This window comes from Peromyscus leucopus, chromosome 9, assembly GCF_004664715.2.
Source record: "Peromyscus leucopus breed LL Stock chromosome 9, UCI_PerLeu_2.1, whole genome shotgun sequence".
Lineage (NCBI taxonomy): Eukaryota > Metazoa > Chordata > Mammalia > Rodentia > Cricetidae > Peromyscus > Peromyscus leucopus.
In genome coordinates this window covers 52,824,278-52,840,551 of record NC_051070.1, presented here as the reverse complement: position 1 = coordinate 52,840,551, position 16,274 = coordinate 52,824,278, and the positions used below count along the sequence as shown (strand labels likewise).

The following is a 16,274-nucleotide window of genomic DNA, read 5'->3' as shown; positions in this document are numbered from 1 at the left end:
AGGCCCCAGTGGTGCCCAACAAACCAGACAAAGGCAACCTGGCAGTCCTCACTGAGTCTGGGGTCATCAGTGTAGATGCCACATGCTAAGATATCAGCAGAGGAGAGCTCCGATTTGAAAATGCCACAGGCCTACTGACAGGGAAGCAAGCCATGTTCTTCTGCTCCCACAAAGGAAGCAAGGTGACAGGCAGCACTAGGAACGGCAGTGGGAAGCAGACAGGACATGCTGAGCAGCACACCTGCTGATGTTAGGAGGCAGAGGGAACTTCTCCAACGCCAGCCTTCTAAAGCCCAATCCACCAAGCTTGTTCCGCTATTTTATTTTATTTTGGTTTCTCGAGACTGGGTTTCTCTGTGTAGCTTTGCACCTTTCCTGGATCTCACCCTGTAGACCAGGCTTGGCCTCGAACTCACAGAGATCCACCTGCCTCTGCCTCCCGAGGGCTGGGATTAAAGGCGTGCGCCACTACCGCCCGGCCTGTTCTGTTATTTTATCACTACTGAATGTAGTGTGGTGGGAATTCTGTGGCACCAGATGTTTCTTCTTCGAAATACCTTTATAGAAGTTAATCGACTGGCCACTCATTACAGGAGAGTAGGCCTCAGCCCACTGTACCACCTAAAGGCCTGAAGGTGCCAGAAGAGGCCTCTAACTTCTTTCAGCAGGAAGTCCAACAGGAAGCAGGTGGCTAAGAGTGTAGGGATAAGAGGTCCGGAAGAGCTGACATGAACACGCACTCCATCAGCCCAGGGTGGGAATGGGATGCAGCGTAAGGATGGACGAGGGCTGGGCATTGCGGCTAGTGCACATGCTCCAGGTCCCAGGCTCAGCACCAAAGAACAACAACAAAACAAAAATAAATAAATAAAATAAAAATAAAAAGCAATGAAGTCACAAAAGTAGGGATGTGAGCCGGGGCATGGTGGCTCACGCCTTTAATCCCAGCACTTGGGAGGAAGAGGCAAGTGGATCTCTGTGAGTTCAAGGCCTGCATGGTCTACAGAGTGAGATCCAGGACAGGCTCCAAAGCTACACAGAGAAACCCCTGTCTCAAAAAACAAACAAACAAAAAAGTAGGGATGTGAGCAGAAACAGTTACTTCTTCAGAGTATAATGTTCATTTGTTTACTTTAGTAAATGACTCAAACAAAGGAAAAGGAAACTAACATTTATTGGGGCATATACATATCATGTATGCCTGGCCTTGTGCAAGGAGTTCTCAGCTACAATATTCCATTTGATCCTCACACCAACCTGTGAGGTAGGTTATTATCCTCCTGTTTGTCGGATGAGGAATATGAGGCTCAGAAAGGTTAGGCAGTTTGTTCAAAAACACAGAACCAGAAACCAGTGAGCTGGAACTGAGTCCCAAGTCTCAAACTCTACCCCTAGTCTTTCCTACCTGCTGGAACCCCTCCCCTTCCTATCCCCATAGCCCATGGCTCCCCAACAAGAAGTCTGCCCATCCTACCTTGGGAGGATGCAGTCAGTTGTGGGGATTAAGACATAAATAAAAAATAAATAGCAGGTCAAGTCCCAGCAGTGAGGATGTCCCTTCCATACTCATGCTGTGGGAAGGTCACGGTGCCATTCACAGCTGCTGGGGGTGGGGGTGGGGGCTGCAGCATGGGCCCTAATCGGGAGAAACTGGAACCGCAGCTGCCAAAGGCTGCAGTGGGTGGGCTAACCGGGTCCCTTCTGGGCTGCATGGCTTTGAGAACAAAACGTCTGGAGCAGGCAGCAGCCGTGGGCAGTCACCATCCTCCTCCATCTGTTCATTTCACCGGTGTTTGTGATCCAAGAGGGATTCAAAATCGGGAGAACACACAAGTTTGTGCTTCACATGTCCCAGGACTGTCATCTCCCCTGTCCTGCTGTCTCCAAGGCCCACAGACACCAGCTCCTGCCATTCAACAGAGACAGCAGTGAGAACCACGCACCCAACTCGGCCCTCAGTGCTGGGACCCAAGAGTCCCCCTCACTGCCTCAGCACAGGCCGCTTAGTACTTCCCAAAGCCTCTCCCTGGCTCCCAGGGTCTCACCTGCAGGAAAGAGCAGGTTGTTCCCATGGTCACATCCAGGGTCACCTTGCCCAGGAGGAGCTGCACCTTCCCCGATTTTCGGATGAGCAGCTTGCCCACTTGACCCTCTGTCAGGTCAGCCAAGGTACAAGCGTTCTCTGCCAACCTAGCTTCCTGTGGAAAGGAGACAGACACTAGGCAACAACTTTCATGAACGAACCCCATTCTGTTTCCCAAAGAGAAATGCATCTGCAGCAGAATTCTCTGCAACAAGGACTGTGTCCCGGAGCTATCAGCCTGCAATTCCCCCAGAACTCGCTCTTGAGCATACCCGGTCTTTCTCCTGCTTTATGACTACCATCTGTCCATCCTCGCCCTGCACCTCTGTCTTGATAGGCTTGATGTCCTGAGTGGGTGGCTGCCCAGGAAGGGTATCAGGCAGCTGAAGGAAGAGCAGCTCCTCGTCCTTGCTGAGGCTCAATTCCCTGAGCAGCTCTGCCACAGACACGTCCTTCGGGAGACCAGGGGTCTTCCTGGCTGTTTTGGAAGGGGCCTTCGCCTTGGCCTCCTCTTCCTCATCCCGTGGCTCCTCTTTCACTGCCCAAAGTGAGATAAAGGAAAAGACATCAAGTAGCCACCCACCACGCCAGCTCACTGTTCCCAACCCTTCACACCCATGCATCCCACCACTGCTCAGCCAGGAGGCTGGAGCTGCCAGTTATAAAGAGGAGCAAGAAAGAAATTCAAGAGGTGTGCAACTTAGCTCTAAGACGGGACAGCTGAGGCTGAGTGTACTGCTACACAATGACATGTGAGCTCTGGGGAGAGAATCTGTCTTTGTTCTGTGCCTATACTTTTGAGTGGGAATGAAAAGGAGGCGATGGTGAGCAGCAGTCTTGGAGGTCATGTGAGGGCTTCTGGGGACCGCTAGGGGACAGAAGTGAGCTGACACAGGCTACCTTTTACAGAAGGCACGTCCACTTCCATGTCTTCTTCCTTGGGGCCAGCTGAAAAAGGCTTAACATCTGGCTCTTCACTCTCCTCCTTAAAAAGCCACCCTGAATGAGCCAGTGGCAACTGCACGGGCATGTTCCGTGTGTCATTCTTGAGCCCTGGGTCATCGATGAACTACCAAAGAGTTGAGTCACACAGAATGTCAGCATATATGTCCAGGTCACAGTCCACTTCAGTACCCCTCTCTCTTGTAACCAAAAGCTCCAGCACATCAGTGAGCCCTGCACTCCCTGCCCTGGCTCCCTAGAAGCCTGTCTGTTGTGGAATATTGCTTTAACTATGCTAAGATGGGCTGCGTTTGCTCCCTCCATTTGTTTAACCGTGTAAAGATGGGTTGCTCTCCCTGCCTAAGGCACCTGATTGGTCTACTAAAAAGCTGAACGGCCAATAGCCAGCCAGGAGAGGGATAGCTGGGGCTGGTGGGCAGAGAGAATAAACAGGAGAAATCTAGACTCGGGAGAGAAGAGAATGAGGGAGAGACAGAGGGAGATGACAGACAGCCAGACAGAGGAAGCAGGACAAGTAGGACATACAGAATGAAAAAAAAACATAAAAAGCCTTGAGGCAAAATGTAGATGAAAAAGAAACAGGCTAATATAAGTTATAAGAGCTGGCCAGATGGTGGTAGCGGCACATGCCTGTAATCCCAGCACTCAGGAGGCAGAGGCAGGTGGATCTCTGTGAGTTTGAGGCCAGCCTGGTCTACAGCATGAGTCCCAGGACAGCCAGAGCTGTTAAACAGAGAAACCTTGTCTTGGGGAAAGAAATGAGAAAAAAAAAAATTATAAGAGCTAGGGGGGCAAGCCTAAACTAAGGTTGAGCATTCATAACTAATAAGAAGTCTCCGTGTCATGATTTGGGGGCTGGGGGCTAGGGGTCTGAGGAAGCCTGCTCCACCTGTCCCCCAGGCTCCTGGTACCTACATCATCCTTCTCCAGCATGCGCAGGATCTGCTTGGTCTCTTCGTCTGTTTCTCTCTTCTCTTTTTTGATGTTGATGATATGGGAAGGTCCCATGTCCGACATATCCACTGTCTTATCCCAGTTCCCTGTGGGAAATCATCCTATTCACTAGGGATAAATAAGGAAGATGGCCACAGCAAGGAAAACCAAATTGGGAATGGAGAATTCCATTACTCTGCCTTCTCAGGCAGTGTGAACTGAAACCCAGAACGGATCCCTTCTGGGTACCTTTTTTTTTCATCATTTCTGCAGGGCCCTGCTCGAAGATAGAATGGGACTGGATCACTTCCGGGCGGCCACGCCCCCGCCCGTGACCCTCACGTTGGCGGTCTCTGTCCCGCTCACGCTTTTCCTTCTTCATGGTTACATCTTCCTTCGGTCTGGAAATGAGAACAGATAAAAGGGTCTGCCTCAGAAAACTAACCCTCCTTGCCCACTCCGTTTCATCCACCTGAGCAGAGTTCGTGAGGCAGTAAGTACATCAGGGCAAGCGGAAGCCAATCCCTTGCCGGAGCCTTTTCTTCTTTCGTAAGGCAAGGCCTTTCATTTCCCTTTACTTTACCTTCTTGTCCAAACTGTGGGGTTTTTGTTTTGTTTTCCACTGCCTGAAAGCAGAAAGGCTGGGACGAAGAGGAACTTGAGAAAGTGAGGAGCTCAGCCCCACCTTAGCAGGATTACAAGGTGGCCCAAACAACAAGAGCTGGAGCCTTCTGGATGGTTGTGCGGCCCCTGAAGTTTCCTTTTCCTCTCCTCTCCTCCATTTCCTTCTTCCCTCAGGTACTCTCTGCCATGTGTCCATTGGTGCAAAAGAACCACCCTGTCATGGACTAAAATCTCCAAAACCTTGAAATTTTCCTCTCTATAAATTATCTCAGCTATTTTAATAATTTAGTAATTAATTAATTTAATATTTAATAATAAATAACTGTAATCAGTTAAAAAAAAAAAAAAGAAGAAAACCTCTAACACAAAGTGCCTTGGAGCCAGGCATGGTGGTGCGCACCTTAATCCCAGCACTCAGGAGGCAGAGGCAAGCAGATTTCTGTGAGTTCTAGGTCAGCTAGTCTACAGAGGGAGTTCCAGGATATTGAGGGCCATGTAGAAACCCCGTCTCAAAAACAAATGTGCCTCTACCTAACCTGGGACAAAGGGAGAACCATCAGTTCTACGCTAATGGCATAAATTAAAACTTCTGAGCCACACACCTAATTACGAATTCATAGCAACACAGGGTAAGTAATCATTAGTCTTAGCCACTTACTCTTCTTTGATCTTCCGACTGATGATATTTGGGGTGAAGGTTTTCTGAAAAGTAAAATAGAGTAGTGTTTTCAAAGTGCTCAGTTTCACCTGGGAAACAGTTCTGGAAAGGCTTAGAAAGACCGATCTGTCAGCACTCACAAACGGATGACACAGTGGACAATTCCCAGAAGCACCCAAGGCAAAGCTAAGTGACTTTATTCCGTGTCATTCTGCTTTTTCCTTTCAGACCTAGTCATTACATCTACAGTTTTGTACATAATGGAAGAGGGCAAAGATCAGCTAAGGTCACTCCTATGAGTCATCACATACTAGATCATTAGTTTCAGTACCGGCATCCACAGAGTTCTGAACACTCAAAACTGCCAGAAAAGCTTACGGCTGCCTGACTTCCGTGGGATTTTTAAAGGTGTCCAAACCTAAGAAGCCCTTCTGAAGGTCCTGAATTAACTAGGTTCCCTGCCTTTTAATTGCACGTGAAACCATCTCAGTATTTGGTACCAGCACCTTGACTTGAAGGTCTCCTGAGAGGTTAACATGCCATCAGGGACACTGCAGGCCCTACAAGAACATCAGCAGTTGCATCCCTACGGCCTGAAACTCAAGGTATTTGGGTTTCTGTACAAACAGGCTCGCAGGTACCTTCTTGACTCCGCCAAGAGTGAGGTCCCGGGAGCGAATGGAGGGAAGGCGGCCCGGCGTAAGGGGGGGTGCGGGCCGTCGGCCGATCAGCCCCCGGCCCCCAGAGAGAAGGGGTCGCGGCCCTCCAGGATTGCTGGGCTCGCCCGCCGAGTTTCCTTCCGACATGGTTCCTGGGGGAAAATGGGTAACGAAGTGACTCCACGGGCAGGACGCGCGGACCCGGGGCGGAACCCCACCCACGTGGCCTCCCGCCCCCCCCCCCCGGTCCGTGCGTCGCTCTCGCCGCTCCGCAGCTCCTCCCCGTCCCACGTGGCGAGGCTTCCCGGAGCGCCCCACCTCCCGCCACCGGCCCTCTTCCCGGGACCGCCGGACGCACCTGCGCTGAGGCTCCACGCCGAGCGTCAACGACCTCACCTCCGACACGACCCGCCACGGGCACCTGCTCTCCCCGCCGGGCGGAAGTCTGCGTGGCAGGGACCGGGCGCTGCCATCTTGCCCTGGGGCGGAAGTGACATCAGAGGGGCGGGACCGGACCATAGTATTTATCCGACGGCGCCTCGCTGCCCTCCGCCTTCTCTTCCCGGTTCTTCCCGGAGTCGGGAAAAGCTGGGTTGAGAGGGCGAAAAAAAAAAAAAAGGATGAAGGGGTGGAATGGGAGCTGCGGCGGGATGTGACTCGTGGGGGCGTGTCTCGACCCTTGGAAGGGAGTGGAGGCGTGGTCCTCAGGGTGGGTGGTGGGGCTCCAAGGTCGCCTAGCTGCTGAGTGTGGAGTCCCACCCCACACTGCTTAGCTTCTGGGAGCAGTGGGGTCGCCGCCCGGGATGGGGCTGGGGACAGAGTGGCCTCAGGCAAGGCTGGCTGCAGCTTCTCCGCGTTGACCTTGGAGTGGTCACTGTACCTCCCGGTCTTGTCCTTTGCTCGGCAGCGCCTTCCCTTGCCCTCCCCTTGGGTCCTGGGGTGTGTCACCTTTAAACGCAGCTGGGGCAGAGCAGCCAGTAGCTCTTCTTGGCTTGGCTTGGCTTGGCTCGTGACTGCTTGGCCAAAGTCTGGGGAGTTGGGTTTGGTTGTTTGATTGGTTGGTTGGTTGTTTTTTGTTGTTGTTGTTGTTGTTTTTGCTTGTTTTAAAACGACCCTACTGTGTAACCGTATCTGTTCTGGAATTTAAGTAGACCAGTCTGGCTTCGAATTCGAAGTAGTCCTGCCTCTCTACCCCCTCAGTGCTGGGATTACAGGTGTGCATCACCAATCCCAGCTGAAAAAAAAAAAAAAAAAAAAATTTTATGGTGATGGATGGTTGTAATTTAATCCGGAAAAAAAAAAAAAATGTTCTTTAAAGTTACCCTCCACCGACCCCCCCCCAATATGAATAAAAAACTGTAGCAACGTTATGTATTACTAGGGAAGGAAAGTATTCCTGCTAGAATTCCATTAACTGCTAGTATTAAAATATTTGTGATGTACTGTTACATTGTGCTACAATACTGTATCCTTTGTTGGTGTCTAATGATTATTGGAAGGGTACAGTTTATCTATTTCCCTGATTGGGCACTTCATTTATATGGGTATTTCCTTGTAAATAACAGTAGTGTACGTTTGATACATTGAACTTTTTGTTTGTTTTCTTTTAGATTATATCCCTAGGAAAGAAAATGTGTACATTTTAAAAGTAAGTTTTGAGGTCATACATATGCAGTTATTTAAAAAAAAAAAAAAAAAGGAAAGAAAAAATGATGTGGAGAGGCAGGCATGTTGGTACATGCCTGTAAACCCAGCACTTGGGAGCAAAAGCAGGCAAGTGTCTGAGTTCAGACCAGCTAGGCCTACAAAATGAGATGCTGTTTCATAGGATGATGATCATGATTGAGGATGATGGTGACAGCGACAATGTTGCATCAGAGAGAGCCCAAGTTCTGTTTCCTTTGTTGCCCCAGTAGTAAGATCTAGCACTTACCTCAAAACCAGAATACTGACATTTCTACACTCATGGCACACGTTCTCAACAGGACAGGAGCCCCTGTAGCTGCCTTTGTAGATACAGCCTCCCTACTGCTGAGCCTTCTCTCCCCACTCCTCCCACCACTAATCTGGTCTCCTTTTTTTTTTTCTTTTGTTTTTCCTGGCTATCCTGGAACTCGCTCTGTAGACCAGGCTGGCCTCTAAATCAGAGATCCATCTGCCCCTGTCTTCCAAGTGCTGGGATAAAGACGTGTGCCGCCACCACCGCCTGGCCAGTCTCACCTTCTATAATTTTGTTATTTCATGTGACTTGCTTTGTTGTCGTTGAGACACAGGGTCTTACCATGCACCCCTGGCCGAACTGAAATTCACAATAGAGACAAGGCTTTACTTCCAGTTCACAGAGATCCATCTGCCTCTGCCTCCCCAATGCTAGAATTAAAGGAATGTGCCATCATGCTCAGCGTTTGTGGCTACTTTTTTTTAATCCCCATAATTCTGTTTCTACTATCCAAGTGGTATGTATCATTGGTTTGTTCTGTTTCCGCTGAGTATCTATGGTTTGTTTAGCCCATCCTTTGAAAGACATCTGGGTCATTTAGTCTGTGGACACTATGAATAAAGTTGCTGTGAACAAACTTGCAGCTTTTTGTATAAATACAAATTTTCATTTCTCTGGAAGGAGTGCACCCAGTGATTTGTATGATTGATGATTAATTTTGGAAAAACCAACAAACTGACTTTTATAGTGGCTAGACTATTTTTGATGAGAGTATTTTGTGGTTCATCATCAATACTACTAAATTGCTTTCAAAAATTATTTGCACTAGAGGGCTGGAGAGATGCCTCCTTGATTAAGAGCATTTGTTCTTGTTCCCAGTTCCCAGAGTGGTTCACAGCTGTCTATAACTCCAGTTTCAGGTGATCTGGTGCTCTATTGGCTGCTGGGGGTACCAGGCAAACTCATAGTACGCATGCATACATGTGAGCAAAAACACTCGTACACATAGAATAAGAACAAATAAATCCCTTTTTAAAGTATTACTATTTGTAATAGCCAGAACCTGGAAACAACCTAGATGCCCATCAACTGAAGAATGGATTAAGAAAATGTGGCACATATACACAATGGAGTACTACTCAGCAGAGAAAAACAAAGCATGAAATTTGCAGGCAAATGGATGGAACTAGAAAATGTCCTGAGTGAGGTAACCCAAACCCAGAAAGACAGTCATGGTATGTACTCACTCATAAGTGGATACTAGATATAAAGCAAAGAACAATCAGACTACAACCCACAGAACCAGGGAGGCTATATAGCAGGGGGGACCCTAGGATGACTGTGGCTTATAGTAAGTTTTGGTTTTATTCAATCACTGGGCAAGCCTCAGTGAAACATTTCACTATTAGGATAAGAATTTGTACTGTATCAAACTGATAACAGAAAAATAAATTTAAAAAGGTGAAAAAAATATAAAAAAAAGTACTGTGCTAGCTGGGTAGTGGTGGCGCACACCTTTAATCTCAGCACTCGGGAGGCAGAGGCAGGTGGATGTCTATGAGTTTGAGGCCAACCTGGTCTACAGAATGAGTTTCAGTACAGCCAGGACTGTTGTGCAGGGAAACCCTGTCTCAAAAAAAAACAAAACAAAAACAAACTAACAAAAAAGTACTGTGCTAAGATGCATCACTACTAAAAATGTAAGAATAAAAATGGAGGGCCTCATGGATCCCCACTCCTCTCTGAGGACTTTCCAGGAAGTTAAAAGTTGATGGGAGGAAAGGAAAGACCTGTTTCTTCAGTGGTGTCGTGGTAAGATGCTCACGTTCCCTTAAACAGCCCTAATGCAGCTCACTGAATCACATGCACAAATACAGAAAAGCAGAAGGGCAGCTAGCTGGGAAGAGGAAGAGGATTAGTGGGATAGTGTGCTGCCTAGTTCTATGTTAACTTGACACAAGCTGGAGTCATTGGAGAGGAGAGAGCCTCAACTGAGAAACTAAGATCAAGCGGTAGGCAAGCCTGTAGAGCATCTTCTTAGAGACTGATGGGAGAGGGCCCATTATGGACTGATGCAGAGGTCACGGAGGAGTGTTATTTATTGGCTTGCTCCCCATGGCTTGCTTCACCTGCTTTCTTATAGAACCGAGGACCACCAGCCCAGGGGTGCCCCTAACCACAATAGGCTGGGCCTTCTCTCATCAATCACTAATTAAGAAAATGTCCTATAGGCTTGCCTGCAGCCTGATTTTTTGTTGTTGTTTTTGGTTTTTTTTCGAGACAGGGTTTCACTGTGTAGCTTTGTGCCTTTTCTGGAACTCACTCTGTAGCCGAGGCTGGCCTCGAACTCACAGAGATCCGAGTGCCTCTACCTCCCGAGTGCTGGGATTATAGGCGTGTGCCACCACTGCCCGTCTGGAAGGAGGTCTTAAATACAGGCTTACAGCACAATGGGAGAACCCCTGGAGGGCAGAAGTTCACGATCTATAGTTTTTTGTTTGTTTGTTTGTTTGTTTGTTTGTTTGGTTTTTCAAGACAGGGGTTCTCTGTGTAGCTTTGCACCTTTCCTGGATCTCGCTCTGTAGAACAGGCTGGCCTCGAACTCACAAAGATCCTCCTGCCTCTGCCTCCCGAGTGCTGGGATTAAAGGCATGCACGACCACTGCCCGGCCACTATCTATGTTTTACAGTCTTGCATCTAAGCTGTTAACACCCATTATGCAGAATACATAGACAAGGAACTTCCCTTAAGCATTCAGGAGTGTGGAGCCCAGCAGGGAATTAGCATAGGGAGGATATCAAGGTCATGGTCAGCAAACAAGGCAACAGTTACCCTAAACAGGAGCCAGGGCCTACAGGTCCCCCTTTTACTAATAAATGAGCTTCTGACTTAGGTTGCATGGGACATCAGCAGGTCACCTTACCCATCATGGAGATGCCTGCCCAGGCCACACAGGCGCTCTGTCTTAGGTTGGTGAGCGCCCCCCTGGCATTATCCATCTTTGAATACTCATTATCATACAGGCTTAATGTGTAAGTTGCAGAGTTAACTACTGCCAAAGATCTCAAAGTGGCGCTGGGCTTGCAATCTGTGTGTTCGACACAGAAAAGACCAACAGAAGTCCTAGACCACCCATAGCCAGTAGACTAAAGGCAACTGAGCCTTTCCCTTCCTTAACGAGCCTTACTGCAAATTGGAGTCCTTGTAAGATGGTATCCCAAAAGCAAATAGGACTTGAGTTTATAAATTTATAACTTTCAAAGCCAATCGAAATGTATATAGCTATTGAATTAAATTTATCATGCCCAATGGAATGAAAGATTAACTAACTGTGGTAGCTACTTTTGCTGCCAAGGTTTCCACTGTTGCAGCCTGATCTTATGGAGGCATTTTTTCAACTGAGGTGTCCTCCTCAGATGACTTTAGCTTGTTTCAAGTTGACATTAAACTAGCCAGGACAGCCACCATGCCTGGTTTATAGAAATGGAACCTAGGACATTGTGCATACTAGGCAAATTATCTTACCAGCTCAACAACATCCCCAGCCATATCTCTGCCATTTGAGAGATTGCTTTCTAACAGTGATTATTATAATCTATCTAGGGACTTTCTCCAGCCTTCCTTTAATTAAGCTAACAGACTCTGAGCACGTTGTTCCCATCTCTCTTCATTTTCTCCCAAAGATTGAGGGCTAGATTCTTTCATCCAGCCTCAATGGGACCTTGGAAGTTATTTTTAGCTGAATCCTGTATAATGAATGTGATTCCAGGAGACCTAGTTTTGTGATTAGTAACCTCTTCCATGTTATGTTCATGAATGTCATAGTCAAGACGATCATCATTCTTACTGATAAGTAAAGAAACTAACAAACACTGGGGAATCTAAGGTTGGTTTGGGAAGTTATAGCCAGATTCTGTTAAGAACCACATGTCTGTGAATTCTTAATGGGTATCAGAAATACAAAGTGAGTAAGAAATCTTTAAATACATATCCTTAAAATAAAAGGAATCTGTGGTATGAGAACACTGCCCAAGTTCAAGCTGTGACTTGTTTTCTGTGTTATTTATCCTAATCCCTTTGCTTCCCTTGCGGGCGGTTAGTTTACTGGTTTCTCCTTGTTTGCCTGGACTTCGAGACACTCAGTCCTCAGGGTCCCATCCCGCCCCGCCCCCTTCCCCACCCACCCTTTCCCCTGTACTTTCTCCATTATCATTATCTAGCTGATCTGCTTCATATTTATATTACTTTAATTTTTAAAATTGATCATGACTGTGTGAGTGTGGGCACACGAGTGCCCATGGCGTGAGTGTGAAGGTCGGAGAACAACTTTCAGCAGGCAGTTCTCTTCTACTGTTCGCTCTGAGGAGCTCAGGTCAGGCAAGCATACTTTTCTCTACTGAGCCACCTCCCCTGCCCTGATCCGTTTCCAAGGAGACACTGTATGCATTTCTCAGGGCTCCAGCAGGGAAGTCTCTTAGCCCCACATATGTGTATCTGTCCTTCCACACTGCCACTTGGATGTATGCTAGGCATCTGTGGTGGTTTGAATAGGTTTGGCCCCCACAGACTCACGTGTTTGAATGCTTGATCCATAGGGAGTGGCACTATTAGGAGGTGTGGCCTTGCTGGAGTAGGTGTGGTGTGGGAGTCTGTGGGAGTCCAGCTCCGACCTGCTCCCACCTTTAGAAGGGTTCTTCGGTGGAGGAGTAGGTTGGAGCTGGACTCCCAGCACACTCCCACAGTGTGGCATTGTTGGAGGAGGTGTGTCACTGGAGACATGCTTTGAGGTCTCAGATGTTCAAGCCACGCCTGCCCAGTGTGGCAATCTCTTCCTGCTTCCTGTGGATCAAGATGTAGAACTCTCAGCTCCTTTTCCAGCATGATGTCTGTCTGCACACCGCTATGCTTCCCGCCATGATGATGATTGACTAAACCTCTGGACTGTAAGCCAGCCCCGATTAAATGCTTTCCTTTATAAGAGTTGCAGAAAAAAAAAAAAGTTGCTGTGGTCATGGTGTCTCTTCACAGCAATAGAAACCCTAAGACAGCATCTAAAACCTAGGGCTACATCCAAACTTTAGATATTCTATTACAAAGTGGTCCCGATTTACTAAATGGCAACTATGTCCCTCTAGTTGTTACATCAAAAATCTGCCTCCAACCCCACAGTGGGGATTGAAAGCAGGACCAGAGGCATGCTAGGCAGCTCGTATCTCTAACTCAATGTAAAAACCCTTGCAGTTCTTGACTCCCTTTTCATAGACTCCCTTACTACATCAGCTTTTCTAGATTTTTCCAGAATCTTACCACACATCTACCACCTTTCTGGTGCTGGCCACCATCACTTTACTTCACTAGTAACTTCCTGCCTGGACTCCCTTCCAGATGGGCCTCCTGGTCTAGTCTCCACAGCACAAGTGACACAGTACCCATCAGGTCACATCTGTGCTTAAACTCCCCAGTGGATGCCTATTTCAGAAGAGCAGCTTTAGGATGGCTCCCTGGCCCAGCATAATCTGGTTATCCAACCACACACTCTCGCTGGCCTCCACTCCCGAGTCCCTCTCTGGCTGTTTCTGCTACTCGAGGCCCAGCTGGAACATATCTGGCAGGCTTCTGCTTCAGGGCTCCTGCACCTTCTGCTTAGAATGCTCTTTCCCCTTAGAATGCTGCATGGGATCCTCCCTCCCTTGATTCAGGTTCCTTATCCCCCAGTCACTTTCACACAGAGGCCTTCTCTGGTGGCCTTACTTAAAATTGTAAAACAAAACAAAAAAAAACCCTCCTCTGACTCTATTTCCTGACTTATTTTTCTGTCACCTCCAAACAGGCCATAGCATCTGGCTTGTTTATATAGTGTCTGTATTCTTCCCACCAGGAAACAAGCCCTATGAGAAGAAGAATTTTGTGGAGGTGAGGTGGTTGTCCATCACCTATTCTTCCTGCCTCAAACAGTGCCTGATACATAATGAGTGCCCAATAGACCTTTTAAAATGAATGGATGACTTCCAGTTTGTGCTGAGACTACGGAGCAAGTCTGGCTGTGGATAGAAATATAAAGGTGGATTGTTTTTAGGAGGGAAACTTAACTCTGACACCATTCATGTAAAAGCCATCTGGGGCCTGGGGCAGGTGCAGGTGAGTAAAGCCATTGCCTGGCATACACAACCCCTAGGTTTGATTCTCCAGATGCACAGAAATAAACACATACATAGATAAATGCTATTTTTAAGTTATATTTTCATATTTTCTCTCTCTGGCTCGAAATACTAGGATCAAACCTAGGGCTCAGCTGGGCGGTGGTGGCGCACGCCTTTAATCCCAGCACTCGGGAGGCAGAGGCAGGAGGATCTCTGTGAGTTCGAGGCCAGCCTGGGCTACAGAGTGAGTTCCAGGACAGGCTCCAAAGCTACATAGAGAAACCCTGTCTCGGAAAAAAAAAAAAAAAAAAAAAAAAAAAAACCTAGGGCTCAATGTTTGATCGGTGGTAGTGGTGTGTGTTCCTAAATATATAAATACAGCTTGTTCAGTCTGTATAATGTATGTTTTCAATTCTGACCATTTGGTTTTTCTGTTGTTTGCTTGTTTTGAGACAGGGTCTCTCTATGTAGCCCTGGCTGTCCTGGAACTCTTTATGAAAACAAGGCTGGCCTCAAACTCACAGAGATCTGCCTCTGCTTCCTAAAAACTGGGACTAAAGGTATGCAGTACCACACCTGACCTTGACCATTTGGTGTTGAATAACAGATTGGTGTACTCTTCCCTGGGAAAGACTATTTCTCCTTCTCTCACCATTCCTTAATTGGGTCTAGTTCTTCGTCTGGGTTTGGGGGCTCATGGACTTGCCCTCTTCCATGTTAGCACGTCAGTTGGTGTCGGCCTTGTTCAGGTCGTGTTTAGGCAGCCACGTTGGTGAGGCTGCATGGATGTAGCTTTCTCACTTTCCTTGGAGGCACAACTTCACCGCAAACTCCTGTTCCTCTTAGAGTCTTTCCGCCCACTCTTCTGCACTGAGCCCCGAATCTCAGGCACAGGAATTGTGGATGGATCAGCCGGTACTGGGCTCCACAACTGTGTTTTGATCAGTGGTGGGTTTCTGGGTGGTTCCCATCTACTGCAAAGAGAAATTACCTTGTTGAGGGGTAAGAACTACACTTATCTGTAGGTGTTAGGATAAGTAATTAGAATGTAGTTAGGGATTAGGCTGGTTTAGTAAATTGGTGGTTATAGATTCTCCTCCAAAACCCATGACTTCACTAGCTCCAAATAGCTTCCAGTACCAGGCATTAGTTCCCTCCTGTTGCGTGGGCCTTAGGTCCAGTCAGAGAGCTGTTGGTTACCACCAAGGAATGGGTATCGACTGCTGCACCCTTAGGGTTACTGTGCCATGGTCGTTTTGCTCCATAGATGTCATGGCTGAGTGGGAGCGTTGGCTGCTTCCCTCCTTTGGAAGCTCGTGTGGCCTTCTGGTACCATGAAGGCTAGTCCTCAGAGAGGAGACTTTCAGGACAGATCCAGCCTGGGTCCTGTGGGTCCTGCATCCAAAGTGCACGGTGTCATCAGTGATGGGGATTTAACTTTCCAGAGTGTCTTAGTTCATGTTCTATTGCTGTGAAAAGGCACCATGACCCCTACAACTCTCTCTTTTTTTTTTTTTTTTTTTCCTTTTTTAAGATTATTTATTAAGCATACAGTGTTCTACCTGCATACATGCTTGCAGGCCAGAAGAGGGCACCAGATCTCATTACAGATGGTTGTGAGCCACAATGTGGTTGCTGGGAATTGAACTCAGGACCTCTGGAAGAGCAGCCAGTGCTCTTAACCACTGAGCTATCTCTCCAGCCCCAACCCTTTTAACTTTTATAAAGGAAAGTGTTTAACTGGGGCTTGCTTACAGTTTCAGAGATCTAGTCCATTATCATCAGCATGATGGCAGACATGGTGCTGGAGAAGGAGCTGAGAGTTCTACATCCAGATCGAAGGGCAACAGGAAGAGAGAGAGCCACTGGGCCTGGCTTAGGCTTTTGAAAGCTCAAAGCCCACCCCTAGTGACACACCTTCCTCCAACAAGGACAACCCTACTCCACCAAGGCCACACCTTTTGAAGTAGTGCCACTCTCCGATGACTAACCATTCAAGTACATGAGCCTATGGGGGCTGTTCTTATTCAGACCGCTATACAGAGGCAGGATTTCTTTTTTAAAGTTGCCCTGATTAGCAACAAACTTGTGATCTTCCAGCCTCAGCCTTCTGAGCGGTAGTGTCACTAGGCCAGCTCATTAATGTTCTTTATTAATTATGAAAGATGCCGTAGGGCATCTAAATGCAGTTTCAAACAGTGAAAGTAAGTGAGCAGTGCTCATGAACAGCCTTTCCCCTCACCTCTCTCTCACTGAAAGTACAACTGAATGAAC

At 47.6% G+C, this 16,274-nt stretch overlaps 1 protein-coding gene across 1 annotated transcript; it reads right to left on the bottom strand.

Moving 5' to 3' along the window:
• Nucleotides 1–1,606: 1,606 nt before the first annotated feature.
• Nucleotides 1,607–6,385, bottom strand: Polr3d (RNA polymerase III subunit D). Its single transcript, XM_028877597.2, has 9 exons — nt 6,279–6,385; nt 5,903–6,072; nt 5,262–5,305; nt 4,229–4,380; nt 3,962–4,086; nt 2,984–3,152; nt 2,356–2,621; nt 2,046–2,198; nt 1,607–1,906 (listed from the first exon to the last, which is right to left on the bottom strand). Exons 2-9 carry the CDS (start codon nt 6,065–6,067, stop codon nt 1,784–1,786), a joined length of 1,197 nt encoding a protein of 398 aa, XP_028733430.1. The 5' UTR covers nt 6,068–6,072; nt 6,279–6,385; the 3' UTR covers nt 1,607–1,783.
• Between the last annotated feature and the right edge of the window lie 9,889 nt (nt 6,386–16,274).

What these genes read in the sequence shown, in the direction of transcription:
- Polr3d (XM_028877597.2), bottom strand. Translation starts at nt 6,067, where the DNA reads ATGTCGGAAGGAAACTCGGCGGGCGAGCCCAGCAATCCTGGAGGGCCG. An exon ending in CTCTTGGCGGAGTCAAGAAG is followed by an intron (nt 5,306 to 5,902) that starts GTACCTGCGAGC and finishes TTTACTTTTCAG; the next exon opens with AAAACCTTCACCCCAAATAT. An exon ending in GGACGTGCCTTCTGTAAAAG is followed by an intron (nt 2,622 to 2,983) that starts GTAGCCTGTGTC and finishes CACTTTGGGCAG; the next exon opens with TGAAAGAGGAGCCACGGGAT.